The sequence below is a fragment of the Orcinus orca genome, chromosome 17, assembly GCF_937001465.1.
Source record: "Orcinus orca chromosome 17, mOrcOrc1.1, whole genome shotgun sequence".
In the NCBI taxonomy this organism is placed as follows: Eukaryota; Metazoa; Chordata; class Mammalia; order Artiodactyla; family Delphinidae; genus Orcinus; species Orcinus orca.
This window is the reverse complement of record NC_064575.1, coordinates 40,513,330-40,539,430: the sequence shown is the minus strand read 5'-3', so window position 1 is coordinate 40,539,430 and position 26,101 is coordinate 40,513,330. Positions and strand designations below refer to the sequence as shown.

General features: G+C 39.1%; 2 protein-coding genes across 2 annotated transcripts in view; one reads left to right on the top strand and one right to left on the bottom strand.

Annotated features, from left to right (window-relative positions):
* The window catches only part of LOC125961703 (metabotropic glutamate receptor 7-like), a 129,796-nt gene that overhangs the window by 83,327 nt on the left and 20,368 nt on the right, over window positions 1–26,101 (top strand). The window lies entirely within an intron of this gene.
* On the bottom strand, window positions 5,865–9,717 carry LOC125961644 (UDP-N-acetylglucosamine--peptide N-acetylglucosaminyltransferase 110 kDa subunit-like). Its single transcript, XM_049700436.1, has one exon. It carries the CDS (start codon window positions 9,661–9,663, stop codon window positions 6,523–6,525), a length of 3,141 nt encoding a protein of 1,046 aa, XP_049556393.1. The 5' UTR covers window positions 9,664–9,717; the 3' UTR covers window positions 5,865–6,522.

Here is a 26,101-nt window from a genome sequence, read left to right as displayed (position 1 = left end):
GTAAGGGAAAATTGTGTGTGTAATGTAGCCGCTGACTGACGGTGTAAAGCGTGCAACTGCTGTGCTGCTTGTGAAGCAGTTTGATCATAACTTACCATAATATGAGGGTGTCCAGGACATGGACCATGAGTATCAAGAGTATGAAGATAATGAATGCAGTATATTAGCCATTCTTGACAGCATGACGAACGGAAAGGAGGAGTACGGTAAATTGGGACATGTCCTGCTTTAGGGAAAAGAGACTGAGGAGGAGGAGTAACTTCAACTCTATTCTTGGGAGGAAAATGTACAGGATAAAGATCACGTTTAGATCGAGTTAAAACATGTGCAGTCGCATTAAGTTTAGTCAATGGACCAGGCAAGTTAGAATGAGCACGGATATACAGACCTGCAACAGGACCATCATGGGAACGAATAAGCTGTTGAAGCAAACGAAAAGAGGATGATAATTCAGGGTCATTAGTATGTCCTATGCTCGCAGTCTCTAGAAGAAATCACAAGCTAATAAGATATTTACTATCAGAAAACAAATTAAAAGATATAGAAGGCAAATGTTTAAAAGACATAATGACAGCATACAGTTCAACACGTTGAGCTGAAGTCAAGGAAGTTTCTTTAATGAGGTTTGTTCCGTCGTCAATGATTACAGTAGCCACTCCTGAAGAAGAACCATCCGTAAAAACCAAAGGTACATGAGGAACAGGCTGTTGCCTAATTATAGAAGGAAAGATATGAGTTAAGTTTGCTGAATTGGATCAATTTATCAGCAGGGTAATGGCATTCCAAGGTACCTGAAAATCCTGCAAGAGCAAGACCCCATTCATTACTATGTTGAAAAAGCCAATTTTGTGGACTAACTGAATAAGGGATAATAATTTGAGAAGGTTCTATACTTATAGGTTGTAAGCATCTAGTTCTACCTTGCATTAGTAAATTACTAATAAGTTCATAATAAGGGTTAATAACTTTAGAGGGTGTAGTTTTCATATGAATCTATTCAATAATTCCAACAGTTTGCCATAAGACGGCAGTAGGCACATGAGGAGTTGGACAAATTATTAAGAAAATTGGAAGGTGAGTATGAATTCTAGTTAATTGTGTAGAACTGATAGATCTATTGACTATTTGTAAAGCTTGAAATCCTTCTGGAGTCATAGAGCGTGAAGAAGAAGGATCTGAGTCACCTTTAAGAATATCAAACAAAGGCTGTAATTTAGCAGTAGTAAGTTTTAAGGAAGGCCTTAGCCAATTAATATCGCCAAGTAATTTTTGAAAAGCATTTAATGTTTTTAAATTATCAACTCAAATTTGCAGTTTTTGAGGCCTAATAGTAGTGTTATCAATATATTTTCCCAAATATAAAAATGGAGATTGTCTTTGAATTTTTTTTTGAGGCAATGACCAAGGCAAATGATTGTAAGGACTGTTGTAAAAATTGAAAAGCAGTCTCTAATAAAGAAATATTATCAGTGGCTAGAAGTATATCATCCATATAATGTATGAGATATAACGATGGAAACCTTTTTCTCACAGGAGTCAAGGCCTGAGCCACATATTTTTGGCATAATGTAGGACTATTTGCCATGCCCTGAGGCAATACTTTCCACTGAAATCTCCTCATGGGTTCCTTAAAATTTAAGGCAGGCAAGCTAAAAGCAAAATGTTTTCTATCTTCACGAAACAAAGGAATAGTGAAAAAACAATCTTTTAAATCTATAACTAAAAGATGATAATTGTGTGGTATGGCTGTTGGAGAGGGTAGGCCTGGTTGAAGAGCTCCCATTATTAGCATAGTTTTATTAACAGCTCTTAGATCCTGTAATAACCTATATTTTCCAGATTTTTTCTTGATAATAAAAATAGGAGTATTCCAAGGACTACTGGAAATTTCTAGATGCCCTAATTGTTCCAGTACTAATTGTTCTGCAGCTTCTCATTTCTCCTTTGTGAGGGGCCATTGGTCCACCCATACAGGGTCATCAGTCAGCCAAGTAATTGGATCAGCAGTGAGTGGAGGAGAATCCAAGGCCCCCAAGAAAAACCCAAACCTTGTCTATCATATTTTATTTTCACATCAATAGGATAGACAGTTCCTTGTTGATTTGTTCCCAGCGCTTTTGTGGGAAGAAATCCTTGATCCAACATCATATTAGAGACTTGAGAGTTTGGACTATAAAGTAATACTCCCATTTCTTTTAATATATCTCGGCCCCAGAGGTTTAAAGGCAGCCCAGGCAAAACATAAGGCTGGAAGTATCCTGAATGGCCCTCACTATCTTGCCATAAAAAAAACTGACTACTTTGCATAGGAGAAGAACTTTGTCCTATTCCGTGAAGTTCTGTAATAGTAGGACTAATGGGCTAACGTTTAGGCCAGTGTATCTGCGTCATAACAGAGACATCAGCTCCAGTGTCTAACAAACCTGAAAAAACCTTTCCATTAATGGTTCATTTCATTTCTGGACGTTCTTTCCCTATCTTCTGAATCCAGTAGGCAGCATTAGACGATCCAAAAGCCTTTGTTTCTCTCTTTTGATGTTGTAAACTTTGTCCATGAGGTACAAAGGGCAAAAGTAGCAATTGTCCAATTTGATCACCAGGAGAAATAGTTATTATATTTTTAATAGTTTGTGCCATGACTTTTATTTCTCCTTCGTAGTCAGAAACCATGACTCCTGGCATAACAGTTAAACCTTTCATGGTGACACTACTTCTTCCCAATAATAGTCCCATCAAACCCTTGGGTAAAGGTCCACAGATGCCTGCAGAGAGGGCCTGAGGACCCATTTCAGGAGTTAATACATATCGGGCGGAGGTACTGAGCTCCAGTCCTGCGCTTCCTGGTGTTGCTCTGGAGAGCGAGGATATTGTATGTTTTTGTTTTTGGTTAATGTCTGATTGATAATTTGAGGAGGATACACAGACATTACCCTTATTATTTGTTGGGGCCGGGGAAGGCCCCGGGAGGAGTTTCCCGACAGTGGTGGCCCATCCTTGTGGGCCACTGAGCAAGAATCTGTGCCCAATGTTTTCCCCTATTGCATTTAGGGCATAAACCAGGGATTTTCTGACCATCTGGAGGTTTCTGAGTAGGGAAGGAAGGACTAGGGTTAGAATTAAAAGATCTACATTCTCTAGCAAAATGACCTGCCTTTCCGCATTTAAAACAAGTCTTTGTTTTCTTTTGATTGTTTTAAACCCCACTTTAGTTAATGCTGCAGCCACAGCAGCACCCTGTATATAAGTAGGCCCAATGTCTGCACAAAGGTGAATATAATCCTCCAATGTTCCCCGTTTTCTCCAAGGTCGAATCGCAGCCTGACACGCATTATTAGCATTTTCAAAAGCAAGTTGCTTAACTACAATCATACCAGTGAGTCCGTCCACAATGAGTCTCCCCACCGCCTGTGACAACCTATCTACAAAATCAGCATATGGTTCATCAGGTCCCCGTCTAATTGTTGAAAGATCCTCAGTTTTGTGTGTAGAAGGTCATTTCCTCCAGGCTTGTAATGCCAAATGATTTATTTGAGGACAAGCAACAAAGGGATAAGTTAATTGATCTTGTAAAGAAAGATATTGTCCTTCCCCAATCAGCATATGATAATCAACTGGAATATTATGGGCAGCATTCTTTTCTGCTTGTTCAGCAGCCCGTTCATAAAAATCAAACTTCCATATTAAATAATCTCCACCATTTAAACAAGCTCGTGCAATAGACTTCCAATCAGCGGGGGGAAGAGCTTCTCCTGTCAACCATAGCAGTAGTAAAAGGAGCAGTGGGCCCATATTGAGCACAGGCAGATTTTCAATCTTTCAAAACTTTCAAAGGGAGAGCCTGATGCTCCCTAGTAGCTTGTTGAGGATTATTAGGATCAGGTCTTTCTATGACGGGACAACAGAAAATAGGATCTTCTCCTCGTTTTATTGCTCCTTGTACAGCGCGCTGCAAGGGACTCAGCATTTTTACAGATGTGGATTTTTGAGGAAGACAGTCCTTATTAACCTGCAGCTTTTTCACTGACTTCTCTATCACAGCCATTAGAAAATCATCCTCAGGATATTTCTCTCTTTTATGTTTACAAGCCTCATCTGTTAAGTCAAAATGTTCCTCTTCATCTAAACTATTTAAATTAATTAGCTCTTTCGGTTTAGGAAGTGGCGACACAGTAGCTGATAATACAGTCTCTCCTTCTGTCAGAGGCTTATGTTTTTCTGACTTTACATTCAAATCAACACTATCATGAGAAGAATCTAAACATATTTTTTATCAGATTCCACAAACTATATGTAACAACAGGAGTATGAGTAGGCCCTCGAGACTTGTAATAATTTTTTAATCTTCTCCAACTTTCTGCCAGATTTCTATGTCAACAGAGCCGCCATCAGGAAACCAGGGAGATACACCATGGATATGCTGTAAAAATTCAGTCAACTGTGAGGTAGAAACTTTATTACCCCGAGCTCTAAGCATCGAAAGTAAAACCTGAGCAAATAATTCATACATCTTTGAGCCCTTTTGCCCCATCTTATTTTACTTCTGACTATTGCCTTATGTCTCTATTAGTTCCACTTTTACTGGTGGCCACACATATTTTGCATAAGGGTTCTCTTACCTGCACTTTCTTTTTCTTTTAATTGCCTTCACGCTTCAGGTCCCTGTTCGAGTGCCACTTGCCGCGGACCAGCCGGAGAAAGAGGATCTCACCGCCCAGGGTCGGAAGGGAAGGGGTAAGGAACTGAAGTAGCACCGATGGATGGGGTCAGAAGGACCAAGACAACTGATGGCTGCAAGGCAAATTTTATTATGCTACAGTTGCAGATTATCTAGACTAGAAATCGGAAGGTTGCCAGATGGTGGTTTACATTATCTACAGACTGTCTCGGCTCAAGGTTAACTTCCCTGGGAGGAAACCCATAAACCCAGAAGCATCAAAAATAACCTGCATGTGCAGGGGGGAGACAGCTTTGCTTGTCTCATTTTACATTCTTTCTGACCTCTGGGCCCTGGTGATTTATCTCCCATGGAATGGAACAAGGAGGGGAACAAGTAGGGACAGTCCCTTCGAGCAGCGGCCGCATGCCTGGCATGTCCTTACCTGCCCTCAAGGCTGACTGCTTCCCACACGTATGTTGCCTTGTTTAAGCCTCAAGCCCTCGATCCTTTGTTGAAATACAATAATTTCATTCCTATGGTTTTCAATACCAAAAACTCAACCTCCAGGAGGGCTAAAGTCTGATTTGTACTCCAAACCAAGTAGCAGTGCAGTTCGCTACTACTGAGACTGAATCCATGAAGACTTCAAGACCACGTCCAGAAGACAAGTTATTATATATAATACCCTAGAAGGTCTGAAACATAATTATCATATACATAGCTGGTCCTTCAGAGCTTTTTACCTATAACATGTTTTTTGATGAAAGTTATTTAATGTACTGGAGATAACTGTGACTTACTGATCAAATATTTGAATACTTATACTTACCTGGGATTTCATTTCTGCTGAGAGAAAAAGGAAGAACAGGACTCACTAAAAAAAACAAACAAACATTAGAAATGAAAGTAAAAATCTTAACACACACTATCACTTTTGGAAGCAGCATAGAGGGGCAGCCAACGGTAAAACACTGGTGAAACAGGTCAAAACTCTAGGCCAAAAATCCATTATTATTATCATCAGTGACAGTACCACAACTGTGCCCTTCAGAATTAATAATCGCTCCTAAGAATCTTCATTTGGCACCAGATGATGCGGTTAAGAGAAACACTCTGGGAGGTTTTGAATCAGACTTGGTTTTTTGTTAGCCAAGTTACAGGAGAATTTTTAAAGTGGGGGGAAGGGAAGAAGGAAACGGACCAGGAAAAGAATTTAAGCCATCATCTATAAACCAACAAAGCACTGATAGTTCCAAACATTATGTCAGACACTAAAATGACTGATATAGGCTCAAGTGGTTTATAAAACCTATAAAAAGACTACACCAGCAAAGTCCCCATTTATCTGTAGAGTTCAGAAACTAAAACAAGGAATATTTTAGCTTAAAAGCTTATCTCAAGAGAATCATACACACTTCACATGAATACAAATACCCAAAACCAAACATTTTTAAAAGCTCCAATACCCAAAATATAAAGAAAAATATTAATTCAGAAGACTCGATCAATCCATGATAATCACAAAACGGCTGGGCAATCTCTATCTCCCCTCCACACTAACCATCCATCCCATGGAAGACCAAGGGAGATCAGACCTTCCAGACTTACCTTCCAGACCTTCCAGACACCTGGCTGCTGCAAAATTCTATGGAGACTCCTTGTGGAACAGCAGTTTCCCATCTCTTGTGTCTCTCCCTATCGTGATCATGATCATGCAGGAAGCAAGTCTGGCTGTGCTATTTCTTATCATTGACTGTCACCCATCTGCAGCATGGTATTGTACAGATAAGGAAAAAGTAGTTCCCTTTCCCCCAGAAGGTTGAGGCTCAGGTACAGGGTAATTCTCCTGTGCACACAGTCATTATTTAGGCCGACTCAGTGACTTCAACAGGCTTAATCATGTGATCAGGTTTGTTGCCAGCTGCGTAATGCTCCCACATCTGTAGATAGAGCCGCTCTAGGTCCATTGTGTATTGTTTGGTGTTGAACAGAGGGCTAGATGTTCTCTGCTTCCAGACTTTGCCACGAATTTTCTTCAGGTATTCTAGATCAGTTCCCAGTTTCACAGCTATGTCTTCATATTCTTGTCTATTTTGAGCAATAAGCTCAAGACAGCCTAAACAAGTGAGCTGGGAAGCTGCAACTCGGGAAGCAAGAGTCTCTCCTGGCATAGTCACCACGGGTGTCCCTGACCAAAGGACATCCATCCCTGTGGTGTGTCCATTACAGAGTGGAGTGTCCAAGCAGACATCGGCCAGCTGGCCTCTCCGAACATGTTCCTCTTTAGGAGCAACAGGTGAAAAAATGATACGCTTCTGGGGAAGGCCCATATTTTGTGCATACTGTTGAATATTAGGTTCTCCTACTGCTGGAAAACGCAACAGCCACAGTACACTATTGGGAACACGCTTCAGAATATTTGCCCACATCTGCAAAGTAGATGGGTCAATTTTATATAACTGATTGAAGTTACAGTACACAATGGCATCTTCCGGTAACCCGTACTGAGAACGTGTGGTTACAATAATGGTACGGGGAACCTCCTCTCCAGTGGCAGCCTTAATGTTGATCTGGGTAGTTGCCAGTCCATTGCTAAGACTGAATCCATTAATTGTTACCTGAATTTGTCCTCTGTTAATCATTTCAATAACTGCCTCTGCAATAGTATTCATAGGAATGACAGGCATATTAAGAGCCGTATTACTGCTGTCTGCGTTGTCTCCTCCATCAGGACATTTCATCTTGACAATCTGCACATCTGGGAGACTATCAAGAAATGCTTTGAGGTCGATGCCATTCAGCACAATCCGATTGTCATAAATGTGCCCATTGGACTTAAAATCGATGACTGCCTTCTTCTTCAGGTGAGGGAACATATTAGCATGATCACCAATAAAGAAAGTATGGGGCATATAAGCCAGTTTCTCAGAATACTGCTCAGCAACTTCAGCAGGTGAAGTTTCCTGATCAGTGATGATATAATCCATGAAAAGCACGCCACTGGTCCCAGGGTAGCCCAGCCACATTGCCTGAATAGGAGCTGGCCTGAGAGCAAAGAGTTCATTTCGAGCACCCCTGGTATAACCATTCATATTTACAAGGATGTGTATACCATCTTGATGGATGCGATCAGCTGCTTTCCCATTGCATGGAATCTGAGAAAGATCAATGAAATGATGGGCTTCTGCCATCACCTTCGCTCGGAAGTTTGTGCCATCATCTGGGCTCAGGGCATAACAGAATACCTCAAATTTATCAGGATTGTGCATGCCTGGAATAGACTGCATAAGATGAGAAGTAGGATGATTCCCAAAGTCAGAACTCACGTATCCTACACGCAGTCGACCATCACTGAGCTTCAAGTCTTTTGGATGTTCGTACGGTGGTTTATGAAGGACACTGACCTCATCCAAGCAGAGGTTCCCATGGCTCTCAGCAATAGCCTTCCTGAAGCCATGAGAAAGAGGATAGAGCATACTATGATGAGGCTGCACAGAAGGCAACCTATTCTTCTCCAGCTGGTCAGCCACAATGCTGACCAACTTCTTCATTCGCTCATCATAGTCTGTCCAATCACAGACAATCTGCAGGCAATGAGCCAAATCACAATAAGCGTCAGGAAAATCAGGTTCAAGCTTCAGAGCAGTGCGATAAGAAGCAATTGCTTCTGGAATATTCCCTGAATACTTGTGGATGGAAGCCAGATTGCTGTGGGCATCCGCAAGTGCAGGGTTAATCTGAATGGCACGAGTATAACACTGCAAGGCTCCCTGAACATCCTGCATCTCCTTTAGAGTGTTTCCCATGTTACAATAGGCATCAGCAAAGGTAGGACTGATTCGAACAGCCTCCTTATAATGCATCAGAGCTTCCTGCAGTTTTCCCTGCTGCTGCAATACACTTGCTAAATTTGAATGGGCAACAGCAAACTCTGGGAAGACTTCTAATGCTTTACAATACAAGCGAACTGCCTCTTCAATGTTTCCCTGGTCTCCTTTGATATTGGCTAGGTTATTCAGAGAGTCTGCATGGGTGGGACACAGCCGCAGAGCTGTATTATAACACTCTTCTGCTTCGGCAACACTGCCCTTCTCTTCCAGAGCGTTGGCTAGGTTGCAGTAAGCATCAGGGAAATGTGGTTGCAATTCAATAGCTCGCCTGCAGGTGTCTATTGCCAGATCTATCAGGCCTTGCTCATAGTATACACAAGCCAGGTTGGCATGTACCACTGCATGATTTGGGCTCAAGCTTAGGGCACAAAGGTAAGCTGCCACAGCTCTGTCAAAAATCCGTGCCTCTTTCAAGACATTTCCTAAATTGATATAAGCATCCAGAAAATTGGGGTCAAGGGTGACAGCCTTTTCAAAGTGATGAATTGCAAGCCAAATCTCCCCTTGTGCATTGAAAACACAGCCAAGATTACTCCAAGCTACTGCAAAGTTCGGTTGCATCTCCATTGCTTTCAAATAACATGCCTTGGCTCCTTCCAAGAGACCCAGGGCTTTGAGCAGGTTCCCCAGGTCACTGCGAACACAGTACAAATCAGGATTGCACTGAAGAGCAGAGACGTAAGCTTGTACTGCCCCTTCCATGTCGCCTGCTGCTACCAAAGCGGCTGCCAGGTTAATATAACCATCGATGAAATCTGGTTTGAGATGCAATGCATGCCGGTAATGCTCAATCGCTTCCTGCAACTGCCCTCTTTCCTTGTACACATTCCCCAAATTCGAATAGGCTTCTGCCAGAAGAGGGTTCTGTTTAATTGCCAGAGTACTAAAGTGGGCAGATCTGTCCAGCCTTCGACACTGGAAGTGTAGAGATGAAAGTAATAAAAGTACTCCAGTATTGTCTGGCTCTTGTCTCCACAGCTGCATGCAGTGTCTCTCAGCTGCCTCAAAATCTCCTGCCTGATACTCTCGATGTGCCAACTCAGCTAACCCTTGGAAGGAAAGCATACGTTTCGTTGGTTCTGTGCTGTCGGCCACGTTGCCCACAGAAGACGCCATCTGGAGCTTCTGGAGAGAGTGAGAAAAGGGGGTAATTGAGTCCCGCTGCCGCCACTACTGGCAAGAATATTTCTAGAGGTAGCAAGTACGAGGGCAGCAGCCGTACCACTGCTTTGACAGGCTTAAGCGGCGGCGACAGTTACAGGCACCGAACCTTAGGAACTCTGGTTGGTCGTCTAACTCTCACGCTCTGGAAATCTTAATTCTTAACCCTGCCCTCTTCCACCATTTTTCTCCTAATCAGGGAATAAAAATTACCTATACACTTGCCTTAGAAGAAATCAAAAGTCAGTAGTCCAAACACTTTTCAAAATTTTGATTTCTGCCCAGTTGGAAAGGAAATACATGATTGACTTTACTTCATCATTCATATAGTCAATGTGGAAAACATTAGGGCCGTGAATTTCAATACAGTAAGATCAGAAAATTTTAAATTGGCCTTCCCAAACCACTAATAAGTAACCGATGTTGTATATAATGCTAAAATCTTAGAGACTGAGTTTGATATTTTAAAAGTTCTGAAAGGATTAGCTAATTTCTCCTCATCATATTTCTCATGCCTCAAACCTGAGTATTACATTTTTAAAAATAAATTTATTTATCTTTATTTATTTATTTTTATTTTGGCTGCGTTGGGTCTTCAATGCTGCGTGCAGACTTTCTCTAGTTGCGGCGAGCGGGGGCTACTCTTTGTTGCGGTGCCTGGGCTTCTCATCACAGCAGCTTCTATTGTTGTTCCACAACTCTATGGGTTCCTTTTTAGGTCCTATGAAGAACCCTAGAAATTAGTTCATGGAATTATAAGTTTTTGCAAAATTGTCAAAAGTGAGATATTTTAACTTCCATCAGGTAAGACCAGCGTCTCTTTCTTTGCCAATTTTCCTTCTATCATATTCCGTTATGTTGGATCATATTGGAATGGCCACAGGCTTTTTTGAAATCTGGCTAAGGAGATTTTCTTTTTTCTGTGGTACGCGGGCCTCTCACTGTTGTGGCCTCTCCCGTTGTGGAGCACAGGCTCTGGACGCACAGGCTCAGCGGCCATGGCTCACGGGCCTAGCCGCTCCGCGGCACGTGGGATCTTCCCGGACCGGGACACGAACCCGTGTCCCCTGCGTCGGCAGGTGGACTCTCAACCACTGCGCCACCAGGGAAGCCCTAAGGAGATGTTTTAAGTGAGGCTATTATGTGATTTTCAGACACCGCCATATGTAATTGACTATATACTATCCCATTACAGGAATAACTTCCAGTACTCATACTGACTACTCTACTGACTTAACCTAGCACAAGACACAGAAGCATAAGGACAAAAACCACCTTACAATATAGCCATGTCTTGCACTTCACAGCTCTCAAAGCATGTGCGTTTGAAGAAGAAAAAAAGAACTGAAAAGTACAAAACCAGAAGCTATTCTGTGGAAAATTATTTCAATCATCAGGCATGTGAAAGATAAGTCAAAGATTCAGTTCTCATCAATGCTTAGTCAAAACGGAAATTTTCTTCTGTCAAGAATATACTCCAGGGGCTTCCCTGATGGCGCAGTGGTTAAGAAGCCACCTGCCAATGCAGGGGACAAGGGTTCGATCCCACGGAGCAACTAAGCCGGTGTGCCACAACTACGGAACCTGCGCTCTAGAGCCCGTGAGCCACGACTATTGAGCCTGCAAGCCACAACTACCGAAGCCTCCGTGCCTAGCGCCCGTGCTCTGCAACAAGAGAAGCCACCGCAATGAGAAGCCTGTGCACCGCAACAAAGAGTAGCCCCCAGTCCCTGCAAGTAGAGAAAGCCTGCACACAGCAACGAAGACCCAACACAGCCAAAAATGAATGAATGAATGAATGAATGAATATACTCCATCAACAATGTGTGTAATGGAATGGTGTGAATGAGTATTTTATCAGAATCCCTGTAATGCACAAACCTATAGCAGTACTGAAATCAGTAATGCATTTATAATAGTAAATACTTATGAGGAAGTAATCCATAGAGGTTTTCTCAAAGTTAACAATGAAAATTAATGTGACATTATCAATAATAAATTGTGAAGCTGAAATAAACTTTTCTAAACTATTAATAACTAGAAGCAAATTCTAATCAACCATGTTACAAGAAATCTATGTCTAAAAACTACAAAGTTTATTTCTTAAAATTTTATTTCGAAAATACATAAACTGTCATATGAGGAGGCAGTTAAAGAATATATAGCTAAAAGAGTGGGGGAAAAGCTTTATAGAGACACATCTGGCAGTAGTTCATTTTTAAATGTCATTTTTCTAGATTTTGTGACACCTATAGTATTGATATTTGAAAGCATTTAAAAAATTGTAATTTGAAGATTTGCTACTTCCAGGTAGAATAAAATATTTTGAAGCAAAACAACGTTTCCACTGAGAAAAACAAAAAAAGCCAAATAAAATAGCCAGCATTCAATCAAAAAGTTCTAGACAAACCAAGAGATAGAATCATATGGCTAAAATTCTAAGAAAAGAGCAGATAATACAAAAATATTTATATAAGATATTGTGTATCTTTATCAGGAAAAGTCTTTATCAAGAAAAGACTTTAAAATCATCAGAATTAATATTATATTTTATTTATTTGTATATTATATTTATATAGAGATATTTATATATTTATATAAAGAACTTAAAGATAAAGCCCTAGTTAAGGCAGTGACAATAGCAGTAGCAGTGGGAGTGAAAAGAAATGGTTATATTCAAGCATACTTTGTCAGGAAAAGTCCAAGATCAAATGTCTGACTGCATACATGGGATGGATAGACGGAGTGGGAAAAATCAAAGTTAACTATAGAGGTTCTAGTGAAGATGGGGTTGCCGTCACCCAACCCAAGGGGCTGCGATCATCCCCAAGGTCTAGGAGACTCAAAGGGAAGGTCACGGTCAGAGGCAAAGTTAATTGGTGGGAAAATAAGACTCCCAGTCTCTCCATCTCCTTATACCATTTTTTTTTTTTAACATCTTTATTGGAGTATAATTGCTTTACAATGGTGTGTTAGTTTCTGCTTTATAACAAAGTAAATCAGTTATACATATGTCCCCATATCTCCTCCCTCTTGCATCTCCCTCCCTCCCACCCTCCCTATCCCACCCCTCTAGGTGGTCACAAAGCACCGAGCGCATCTCCCTGTGCTATGCGGCTGCTTCCCACTAGCTATCTATTCCTTATACCAGTTTTGTTTTTCTGCTCATACACGTAGCAGCATTTCATTCAAGGGGAAAGTCATTGATCTGACTGGTCAAATTAAACAACATAGTTCACGGCACATTTACAATGCTTAGTTCCTCCACAATTTAGAAAGTCACATTCACAATTTCCCTCTTCCTACGCCGTGGAACACATTGGCCATTCCTCCAAAGTTTCCACTCCACAGAGTGGACCAGAGATGACGTGAGGCCAGAACTGAGAGCTTGGCATGAGACGGTGTCAGCCCCACGTAGAGCTCTGGCATAAGTTATAACCCATCGCAGCTCTACAGAGAGCTCTGCATGGAATCCTGGGAGTAAACTCAGCCATAATAATGTGATTCTGTTTTTCATTTGCTTTTCTTCCTTGCTTAACTTTCCCTGGCCACTCTGACAAACAAACTTTCAGGCATTCCTGGGCCACTCACTAACTTTATTCCATTTAATCTCATCCAGATTCCCAAGAAAATTACTAACTATAAGGAGGGATATTTGGAACATGGTGAGTTTTAGATGCCTGAAATATACAGGTCATTGAATCCAGTTAAGTAGCAAATTATCTGGATCTCAAATATGCCAGTAGAATAGCAGACTAAGCTCAATTTAATGTACTCTTACTGGAGACACATGTAAATTCTGGGTCAATTTTGAAAAAGTTAAAAGCACATAGCTGAGATTAAAAGAAAGAAAGGAACACCTGCATGTTTCAGAAAGTAACAGAGAAATTAAATCCAGAGAAAGAAGAGCGGACTGATGTCTGTGGGTTCCGTTCCTTAGTATAGGCCTTATGTAAATAGGGGCTGGAGCAAGAAATCTAACATTACCTTGTGGCCAGGAATTTATAGACTCAGGATGGAACAATATTGAGAAGTTGGTACAGATATCCTACAGAAATTTCATGAGGAACTGCTTAGTCCATTAAGAGGGCCAAGGGCGGTGGTGAGGAAGATTGATATCTCTTGAAAACCTTCAGGTACAGAAAACAGCAACACCTCTGAAAAGTAGGCCTCTCCTTTCCAGCGTTGTGATGGCCAGGTTGTCACTAACCTGTAAGGCCCTGTATGAATCAGAAACTGCAAGGAGAGTAATTCAAAGAAAAACAGATGCAGGATGGGTGTGGCAATAAATCCTAGGACCCTATCAGAAACAAAATTGAAACCACTCTAAAGGGAAATTTTAACAAACCAGGGCAGATAGTATCCTAACCAGAACAGAATAATAATTCTGAGGAAGTTACTTTAGTTATTTAAGTAATATTCAATGCATTTCCATGGCCAGGCCCTTTTGAAGAATTCTAAAACATATACAAACAATTCGTTTACATCTTCTATATCCCACCATCCAGAGCAAAATTCACTTAAGTACTGTACTGGTGGAAATTGGGCAGCACTATGGAGACAATAAAAAGGTGTTTACCATCAAAAAACGTCAAGGTAAGAAAGATAATGTCTAATTTTTAATTATCCTGTGGTTTATTGAAATCTTTTGGAAACCCAAAATAGAGAAAACCTAGGAGGCAATGAAGACTTAAATCTTTAGAGATTTATCAACTCATCTATAAAAGCTTTATTAATCTCTTCTTTTAATACCATTCCTGAGAGGTATAAATGTGTCCAGTGATAGGGTTGAAGAAGCCTGAGAGAATTTCAATTGTTTACTATTCTTGGTCAGCTATTAAGACCTTTCAGGAGCATCTTGATTTTCATGGCATCATCCAACAAAAAGCAGGATATTTTACAGAAAGTCCTGGTCCACTTTTTGGCTTGCTTTTGTGTTTATGTTTTTGGTTTTCTCACACTGGGCGGTACATTAGGCTACCTATTGCACACTCCCTCATTCATGCATGCATTCATTCAAACAATATTTACTGAGTTGAGATATTTAATTAACACCCAATAAATGATGTTTAGATGAATGAATGCGCTTTTTATCAAAGTAAGTGTAAGTACTGAGAAAAATTACAGAATGTATGATCCCAGCCCCACAAAAGCGTATAATTGTGTTGAGGATATAACATATGCTGGTGAAATAACTAATATATCATATTGGACAGTTTCTAAGTTCAAAAATGAGTTTTTGTAAATAATCAGAGCCTAAGGAGGACAAAGAAGGGACAGTTCATTATGGGTTGAATCTATCAATAAATGTACATTTCAGATGAGATTTGAGATTGACCTTAAAGAAAGAAGAGGACTTAGATATATGAACAGAGAACAAAAAAGGCATGGTGATAGCATGTGCATAGATAGTGTGGCCAATATTTATGTTCTTCATTAAAGACAGTCAGAGATAACCCAAATGTAACTGTTTCCATGGGTCCATTCTCAGTACCCAAACAAAACGGCAAATCCTATCTTAGTAAAACTAATGAAAAACACAGTCTTTAACGAAGACATTGTGAAGGAAAGGGGGAGAGAAAGGCTTGCGTCCCACACCACACAACAAAACTTATTTAATTATTTGTTTCATTTTCTCCCTCTGAAAATTTCCTCTCCCTCTCTCTGTACATCTCTCTTCTCCCACATCTGGCCACACTCTACCAGCCACCTTTCCAGATCTTTCCAGAACTCTCCATCCTAGTTTCATTATGCCACAAGTTGAACATCTCACAGGTCTCCAGGATGCATCCTCATCACTTATTCCACAAAGACAAACAAAGGACACTTCTCAGGATCAAGTTTCTTGGAAGGAAGAGGTCATGAGGAGTGATTATAAATAACGTAAGGTGGAGAGCAGTGACTTAAAATACCATTTTTCCTCTTAGAATGTGAATACAGGGAACTTTGGGAAACTAGAAAATCTAGAAAGGATTCATTGATAATTGTTTATTTTCAATGAATAAAATAAAATGTAATAATACGGCTAAACTCTGACAGATTAACTTTTTCAAAAGTTGCTTTCACACACCTTCACTATTGGGATGTTTGATAAACACATCTTTCTTCTTTATTTGCAGATACTGGCACCAAACTTTCAAACAATAAGAACCTTCCCATAAGTCCCTTGCCAGGCAAGATTAAGGTATAACAATCCAAACAGATTTTTGAAGAAGATAACTGGTTGAAAGCACAGGAAAAGAGCTGGGTTGCTCTTTTTCAACGGTCACATGATGAGTAATGTGGGAATTGGTTTACAAAGTCTCTCTCCATGAGGGGCTAAGGTTAAGATTAGAACTTCTGAGGCCAGAAGAGCAAAATAACTACAACAACACACATATTTTCAAGAGCCGCCCTTTGGATGTGAGGGATTGATTTTTCCCACGCTTTTTTCAGCAACCCAACTGGTGTCTTTATTAAATGACATAAGGGAATACAGTGTGGCCAAGAAGGCTTAGATTTCCTTAGCCGCAAGTCAGATATTCTCAAGTGACTGTCCACTCAAATTAAAAAGAGAGATTTACAAGAGGAAACTGGATACAACTGAGTGTACTTTTATTTCAACCCTTTATCTGAATGCTTTGTTTTGATTTCAGTTCTCCACTGAAGTTGCCTACATTAATATATTTTTAAGAACATTTCCTTAAGTTGAAGTATTCATTCAGTATATTCATTTACTATAATTGAGAAAAGCCAAATGACTTAGGCAAATTCATTTCTATATTGCCACAGCAGTGTATTGTGAACTAAATGACACCTGGCAGTTCTTTACTCAGATACTAACTCAATTAGAAGGCAGAACAAGGATACCTACCCATTGAGGGAAGGAAAGGTCACTTAGCCTCTGTAGCTGTCTTAGGTCTCTTATCATCACAGTAACAAACTGAAGACTAAAAACCATACGATCATCTCAATAGATGCAGAAAAAGCTTTTGAAAAAATTCAATATCCATTCATGGTAAAAACTCTCCAGAAAGTGGGCATACAGGGAACATACCTCAACATAATAAAGGCCATATATGACAAGCCCATAGCTATCATACTCAATGGTGAAAAGCTGAAAGCATTTCCCCTAAGATCAGGAATAAGACAAGGATGCCCACTCTCACCACTTTTATTGAACAGAGTTTTGGAAGTCCTAGCCACAGCAATCAGACAAGAAAAAATAAATAAATAAAAGGACTCCAAAATGGAAAGGCAAAAGTAAAACTGTCACTGTTTGCAGATGGCATGATACATAGAAAATCTGAAAGACACCATCAAAAAACTATTCGAGCTCAAACATGAACTTGGTAAATTTGAAGGATACAATAGATTTCTATATATAAATTTTGTATTTCTATACACTCACAGTGAACTATCAGAAAGAGAAATTAAGGAAACAATCCCATTTACAATCGCATAAAAAAGAATAAAATACATAAGAATAAACCTGCCTAAGGAGGTAAAAGACCTGTACCCAGGAAACTATATGACACTCATAAAAGAAAGGAAAGATGACACAAACAGCTGGAAAGATATACCATGGTCACGGAGTGGAAGAATTAATATTGTTAAAATGACCATCATACCCAAGGACATCTACGCATTCAATGCAGTCTGTATCAACATATCAAGGGCATTTTCCACAGACCTAGAACAAATAATTTTAAAGTTTGTATGGAAACACAAAAGATCCTGAATAGCTAAAACAGTCTTGAGAAAGAAGAACACAACTGGAGGAATCATGCTCCCTGGCTTCAGACTGTGCTACAAACCTACAGTAATCAAAACAGTATGGTACCGGCACAAAAACATCCATCACTGGAACAGAATAGGGAGCCCAGAAAGAAACCCATGCACTTATGGTCAATGAATCTATGACAAAGGAGGCAAGAATATGCAATGGAGAAAAGTCTGGGCTTCCTTAGGGATGGTTTCATCAATTAATTTGTTTTCTTAAATGGACCATACTTTTCCATGTCTTTGTATACCTTGTGAGTTTTTTGGTTGAACATTTGGCTTTCAAATATTATAATGTGGTGTCTATGGAAATCAGATTCTCCCACTTTCCCAGGGTTTTCTGGGCTTTGGATTGTTGAAGGCTGTAGTAGTCTGTTTGTTTAGGGGCCTTTCCAAACTAGTTTTGCAATGAGTGTACTCCTTATCGTATGTAGGCACTGAAGTCTCTGTTCCTTTAGTTCATGTTTAGCTAATGTTTTGACAGAGATGTCCTTGAATTCCCACACCTAAGACAAACAAAAACAAATATACACAAGCACATCCACATGCACACTCAAAACCACACACCTCTCCCCATTGTGCAGATTGCTGGATCACTCCTTCAACATTTAGCTGACCTGCACTGAGGTCAGGGCTCAGCCCATGGTAAAAGCTTAGAGACTCCTCTGGTGTTTTCAGAACATGCATCTTATCTTGAGTATGCATGTGGCTTTCTTAATTTCTCTGGACACATACTTTTTGTATGTTCTAAGTTCCCAAAGAATCTCCCCCAACTTTTGCTCCTGCATCTTATGTGGTCTATTGTATTTCAATGCACAGTCTTCTGCCCCAGCCATCTCTGCTTTGTTAGTTCACCTTGCACTTTTTTTGAGCAATGACCGCTGCTTTTCCAGACTGTGTTCCAGGTTAGCTAAGACAGAGATAAGCATCTTGTGTCAGTCCTTCAGGTAGCTCCCAGACAGGTTAGAACAGATACACATAATAATCCGAGAGTATGGTCTCTTCTGCTCTCTCCTGAAGCAGGATTGAGGGCCCCATACTAGGAATGGTCTGCTGCTACTTTAAGACTATCACTGCATTAAGACCCCACCACTTTAAGACCATCACTACACTAAGAGTAGATGGGGCAAGGGCAAGTAAAAATGCCACAAAGCTTTCCTGCCATTTTCAAATTGCCTCTTCCCTGGTTCAGTATGTGTTTGCTTGCTGTAAATCTTTGCCTGATTTCAGGACTAAGAGAAACTCAAGGAACGCCACAACAAGAAACAGTATAATCAAACTCTCAGATGCCAAAAGACAGAGAAAGAATCTTTACTCCCAAAGGAGAAAGAAAAAACAAATTTGTTACAAAGCAGGGATCCTCAAAAAGGTTCATAGCTAATTTCCTATCTGAAACCACGGAAGCAAGAGGCCAGACATATTTAAAGTGCTGAGAGAAAAAAACTGTCCACCAAGAATTCTATATTTGGCCAAACTGGTTTCAAAACTTAGGGAGAAATTAACACATTCCCAGATGAACAAAGGCTGAGGGCGTTTGTTTTACAACTTCCTAACACTGCCCTAGGACAAATGCTAAATTGAACCTTCAGGTTGAAATGAAAGGACACTAGACAGCAACTCGAAGCTGTATAAAGAAATAGAAATCTCCAGTAAAGATAAATACATGGGCAGATACTAAAGCCAGTATTGTGCTACTGGCTTGTAACTCTACTTTTTATTTCTTACATGATTGAAAAAACAAATGCATAAAATAATCATAAATCCATGTTATTGGGCTCACAAAGTATAAAGGTGTAATTTGTGACAACAATAATGTAAGGAGGAGGAATGGAACTGTAGAGGAACAGAGTTTCTGTGTGCTATTGAAGTTGGTTTCAATTCAAATGATATTGGTTGAACTTTAGAAGGGTAAATGTAATCTTCTTGATAACCACAAAGAAAATATCAATAGACTATATGCAAAAAGAAATGAAAAAGGAATCAAGAGTTCACTACAACAAAATCGGCTAAGCACAGAAGAAGTCAGTAATGGAGTAAATGAGGGGCAAAAAATGCATAAGACATACAGAAAACAACCAGGAAACAGAATTAAGTTCTTCCTCATCAGTAAGTTTTGAAAAAGTGGATTAAGCTCTCCAATAAAAAGATAAATATTGGCAGAGTGGACCTTAAAAACATCCATAATCCAAGTATATGCTGTCCGCAAAAAACTCACTTGATTTCAAGAGACACAAGTTGGTTGAAAGTTAAAGCACAGAATAAAATATCCCATGCAAATAGTAACAAAAAGAAAGAAAGAGAGAGAGAGAAAAAGGAAGGAAGGAAGGAAGGAAGGAAGGAAGGAAGATAGATCTGGGATGGCTACGTTAATATCACACAAAATAAACTTTAAATCAAAAACTATCACAAGAGGAAAAGGAGGCCACTATATGTTGATAACAAGTTCAATCTATCAAGGAGATATAACAACTATAAACGTATATGTACCAAACATCCCCCAAATATGTGAAGCAGACATTGACAGAATTGAAGGAAGAAATAGATAGTTCTAAAATAATAGTTGGAGATCAATACCTTGCTTTCAATAATGGATAACACATCTAGACAGATCAGTAGAGAGGTAGGGGGACTGAATAACACATTTAACCAACTAAACCTAACAGCCATATATAGATCACTCCACTCAACAACAGCAGAATACACATTTTTCTCAAGTACACATGGAACATTCTCCAGGAAAGACCATATGTTACGCCACAATACAAGTACCAATACATTTTTAAGAAACTGAAATCATACAAAGTATCTTCTTTAGCCACAGTGAAAGGAAGGTAGAAATCAATAACAGAACCATTGGTAGCCATTTCCCATCATGCCTGCCACACATGATATAAAGCAATGAAGGGGAAAACATAATTGACCATTTAGAAAAGTGGGAAAGAGGACATACCATTGACACAGAGTGTGTGCTGTTTCCCGTTCTCAGGGATAGAAATAAATTAGCATCATTTATTCATTAGTGTGTTAATTTCTTGGTCAATCATTGCGCAGCCAGTGTTTCTGCCTGATGGGAAGATTTCCTATACTCAGTGTTGAGTGGAGACAACCTTGAAAGGGACATTTAAAAGGATTATACTGTGATGGGCTTAGCAGTACCCTTCCTCCTATGCCAGTATTTAGGCTGGGGTATTTCCATGCAGTGTGTACAATCGTAGGCCCCAGGTCACCAGAATTTAGTTGGATTCGTTTTGTTAATACATTCCCTCAGTACTTTGTCTTTTATTTCACTGTTGCATTTACTTCATTCTTTATTATCACTGCGAAACAACTTTGTTTCCTGTTCAGATGCCAAAAAGTGGATATCAATACCTCCTGAGTTTTACACATCACAGATCTGTTTTACATATCAGAGGCAGAGACAGCAACTATTTCCAATGACTTTGAGACATGCTTTGAACATGTGATTAACATGTGGAGTGTTGAAATGTGTGTCGAGCTCATTACACTTGCTCTAAAAGGTTTCAAACTGCAAAGATTTAAAAATCTTTATCTTTGAATAGTTTTCCTGTGCTGTCCCTTTGTGTCAGACTGTTAATGTGCAGTCTGGCACCTTTAAATAATGTGGCTTTGTAACCAATTATTTACATGTTGTTTTATCCACAGAGAATCTTTTTTTTAAAAAAATAAATTTATTTATTTTTGGCTGTGTTGGGTCTTTGTTGCTGCACATGGGCTTTCTCTAGTTGGGGCGAGTGGGGGCTACTCTACATTGTGGTGTGCGGGCTCCTCATTGCTGTGGCTTCTCTCGTTGCGGAGCACGGGCTCTAGGCACTGGGGTTTCAGTAGTTGTGGCACGCGGGCTTCAGTAGTTGTGGCTCATTGGCCCTAGAGCACAGGCTCAGTAGTTGTGGCGCACGGGCTTAGTTGCTCCGCGGCATGTGGGATATTCCCAGACCAGGGCCCGAACCCATGTCCCCTGCACTGGCAGGAGGATTCCCAACCACTGTGCCACCAGGGAAGTCCCCACACAGAGAATCTTAAGGTCAAAACATACAACTCGATTAACTACACGTCCTCCTGTTCACATTTCCCTCATCTTTTCTTCATCTTCTGTCTATGTTTCCTTGGCCCTGTTTATATTAAGTGCTTTTGCCATTATATTTGATTGTCTGTATTCAGGTGAGTTACCACAATGCTTTATGAGACATGGTAGGATATAAATGCATTTAAGTTATATATATATATATATATATATATATATATGTGTGTGTGTGTATATATATATATATGTAGTTTGCTTGAGTGCAGTGTTTTTTGTTTTCTGTACTGAATTCATTAGCATGGGTCGGTATAAAATTTAGCATAGGTCAATATGTAATTTGTAAACTAATAAGGTCTTAAAAGTGAGGAATTAAGTCTTTTAAATTTAATTATTTATTGTAAAGAGCAGAATAGCATACATAAACAGGTGCCTAAGGAAAATTTGTATTCTAATATGGAACTCTCACGAACACTTTTTTTTTCTTCTAATGGTATGATAGTAGGCCATTTGATTATTTCTATTTTTATGGCTTTAACTTTAGAACAATGAAATATTCGTAAATTTTAAAAAAGTATTTTTCTTTATTTGATGCGGGTGGGATACTGGAGAAATGAAAGGTCAAACACCTATCGAGGAATCCATACTTGTCTATATATTGTGTACTTTTATTTCAAGAACTGATTTAAAATTCCTAAAAGGATGCTATAATAAGTTATTATGCCATTTTACAGACTGAATTAAGTCAATTTCAGGGAGGTATGAAACTTGCCTAAGGCTATCCAGCTACCAAGCGGTAGAAGTGAGAATTAAATCCAGGTATACCTATCGCCAAAGTTTCTGTTCATCACTTTACATCATCCACTTTTAATAGCCAATGCTTTCCTGCTTACAAATATGACTGAGGTTGCCAGACAGTCAACATTCCTTTTTAATCAGATAGAAAAATTACTGTTGACTCTCTAAAGACATATTCCTTTTCCATTAAGTGACTTTAGTTGTTCAAATGATACTTCCAGACAGTAGTAATCATACAGTTGGGGACTAAGAACAGAACTCGGGGATGTGTCTAGCAGTCAGTAAAGACCAACTGGGCTCACTGATGATATTTACGGTCATTTCCTCTAGACTAACATAATCTTATTAATAAGACCCTAATAATTCACAGCAGTGCCCTTGCCTGATTGTTTGTTCTTCTCCCTCTATCACTCTCTCTTTCCCCATATTATTATTATTTTTGGCAATTTTTGGTGAATTAAATTCAGGGATTAGTACTCAGGAGTACTCGTCACAAAAGCAGAGAATCTTAGCTCACACCAAAGGAAGAAAAGAGAGAAAAAGTATAAATTATATGAATACACACACATACACACATGTGCCAACTATATGCTGCACTTCTCCAAAATCTATTCGGTATCTGCACATTTACTGTATATTAGCAGTAAGACCAGAAATGAGCGTAACGCTCTGTTTACAAGGCACAGAAAAGAGACCCAAATATGGAAATTACTAGCAATGAGAATGGGGAAGAAAGACTACAACAAGGAATGTAGATGATATTTTTGTTTCCTAGCTATGATGCCAAATATTGAACTTTCAACTTGAGACAAGGAGGCCATAAAAAGTTGTATGAGTTTCCTAGAGCTGCCATGACAAAGTACCAGAGACTGAGGAGGTTAAACAACAGAAATTTACTCACTCACAGGTCTAGAGGCTAGAAATCTGAGATAAGGTGTCAGCAGGATTGATTTCTTCTCAAGTATCCCTTCTTGGTTTGTAGATGCCATGTTTTCCTTTTGTCTTCACATGGTCTTCTCTCTGTGCATGTCTGTGTCCTAATATTTTCTTTTTATAAGGACACCAGTCATAGTGGATTAGAGCCCACCCATTTGACCTCATTTGACCTCAGTTACCTACTTAAGGGCCTTATCTCCAAATACAGTCATATTACCAGGTATTGGGGGTTAAGACTTCCACATATTAACTTGAGCAGGACACAATTCAGCTGATAATAGAAGATAAGAGTAATTTAAGCAAGTAAGTAACTATTGTTTACAGTGAGTTGCTTAAGGATATGAATTTACTCAAGAAAACGAAGAAGAAATTACATAACACTGTACGTTATATAAACATATTAAATTAATCATCATAACATCCTGTGAGATGGGCATTAAATTAGACTAAGCAAGATGAAGCAACTTATCCAGAATTGTATAGTTGGTACTTTCCAGAATTTAAACCAGGTATTTTCCCAGTTCCACTCTACGTTATATATTCATTTCATTAGTTGAAATGAATTTTGAGTCTTCATTTTGCTTAGTTTCTGAAGTTACATGGGGATAGAATGGAGTTGGATCTTTTCAGTGACATTCACACATGGGGAAGGAAATTGAGTCCAGAAGCTTCAGCAATGTTTCCATGGAGAACACTAACAACAGAACCAGAAACACCGTTATCCTTTTGGTTCAGTGATCTTTCCTGAAGCACTACAAGAATCAATCTTAAGAAGCCCAGTGCTTTCCAAACTTTCACCAATGGGCTCTGTAGGGTCCTCTAACAGTATCTAAGAGACTAACTAGTTTCACATCCCAAGCCACTTAAGACAAGGAGTTCTGATTGTTCTCTGTGAGGAAATCAAGTGACAATCATAGCTGGTGATTTAGGATAGTTTCTTCAGGGCCCAGGCAAAACCTAATACACAGTAATAATCATTGTTAACTGCATCTTTGACAAGGATTAATCAGGTATCAAAGAGGTCTATAAATTGGGAGAAATTATGATCAAAGAGAAACACAGACCACAGATATTTAATTAATGCTCAATTATTTATGAGTTTAACTTTGGTTAACCTAATTTTCCTTCTTCTAGACAATTTCCAATTCGTCTCCACAAAGAGACCAGAATAAGCACCTTCCAATACAAGATTTATCGTGTTGCTTTAATTTAAAGCATACAGTGACTTCTACATTCACTCCACCAAGTTTTGCCAGGAGAGAAAAGGAGACGTTATAGTTTGTCTTGAATTAGATATGCCACCATACTTGACTTAGCTCATCCTACTGGAAGCACTTTGAGGGCAGATTCTACAGTCTTGTCTTACATCCTCTACGGAATCAAGCCAAGGGAATCACACACAGTTACAGCTGGAAAAACATTTGTTCTGGGTTAATACTTTTAGCCTTTACCACCAAGACTTTATCACCAAGACCTACCTTTACAGTCTCTAAACAGGAGACCTTCTTGCCTTCCCTTTTCATATTGACTAGGAAGGTAAAGGGAAGAACTGAGAAGTACCCAAAGTCAGCTAGCAGCCAGCACAGATAAATCGTCTGTGGAGATATTGTTTCTTTCAAAAGATATAAACATAAGAGGAAGTCCTAGTGTTTGAAGCAACTGTGCATAATAAAATTGCATGAAAACCTAGAAATCCAGATGCAGATCAGTAACATATTGGTTAAATAAGCTGTTATGTTCATGCAATGGACACGTGTACATACATTAAGAAGAACGAGATACTCTTTTCTATGAGATTCTCTTTTCACTGAACTCATCAGTGCTGCAAACACAATGTTACATAATACTTTTTCTTTAACATTATATCAGGCATCCTCATCTTGTCCTGCATTTATTGCCAGTGTTACTAAAGTCTATCACTTACCTCTTTCTCTTTTAGACATATAATTTCTTCTTACTTTGGAAGCATTCATCAATCCCTATTTTACTCTTTCTTTTAAATTACAAATGAATATTGAATTTTATAAAATATCTTTTGGGGGATATTTCAAGTGATTGTATACTTTTGCTCTCCTTTGACCTTGTTATATGGTAAATTATATTTTGTTATTTTATATTATGCTATTTATTATATATTGTATTATGTTTACTAATGACATTTATTATATTATAATTACATTATTTTTAAGGTAGCATTTTGTTTTAGATAGACAAAACAACCAGTGAGATAGGAAGCATCTTAAAATTAGATGCGAGAGCATAAGGGAATTGAGATTAAAATAAAATTCACGTTTTGGATCAGCAGCAAAAATTATTCAACAAAAGTGGGAAAATATGGCTATCATAGAATTACTAAATTCTAGATACAGCAACTAGTTAAAAGTGAAAAAATAATGAAAGTGTAAAAGTATCAGAAACCTGGGAGACTTGAAATAAATTATTCATGAGGAATACCTTTCTAAGATACAAAGAAAAAAGGATACATTTAATTATATAAGAATTAAAATTTTCCTCATGGCAAAATGCACTACAAAGGTCAGAAAACAAGCAAAAGAAATTGGGAAATATATTTAGACATGGATATGCCTTCTTTACAACTTTTGAGAGAAGCACATGTTTCTTTTTCCTTTAACCTGTTATGTGGGTATTAATCTATAATGTAAGTGCATGGTTCCTTTCCTTTAACCTGTAATGTGAGATTTAATCTATATGGTAAGTGCATGGTTCCTTTCCTTTCATCTGTAATGTGAGCGTCAACATGGGGCACTGTTTCCAAGCACAGACTTTGGATGTTCCTGTACTGGTCCCGTCACTGACCATCCACAAAAACCTACAAATGTTGCTTTACTTTCCTGGGGA

Excerpts from the sequence above, each read along its gene's own strand:
- LOC125961644 (XM_049700436.1), bottom strand. The coding sequence starts at position 9,663 with ATGGCGTCTTCTGTGGGCAACGTGGCCGACAGCACAGAACCAACGAAA.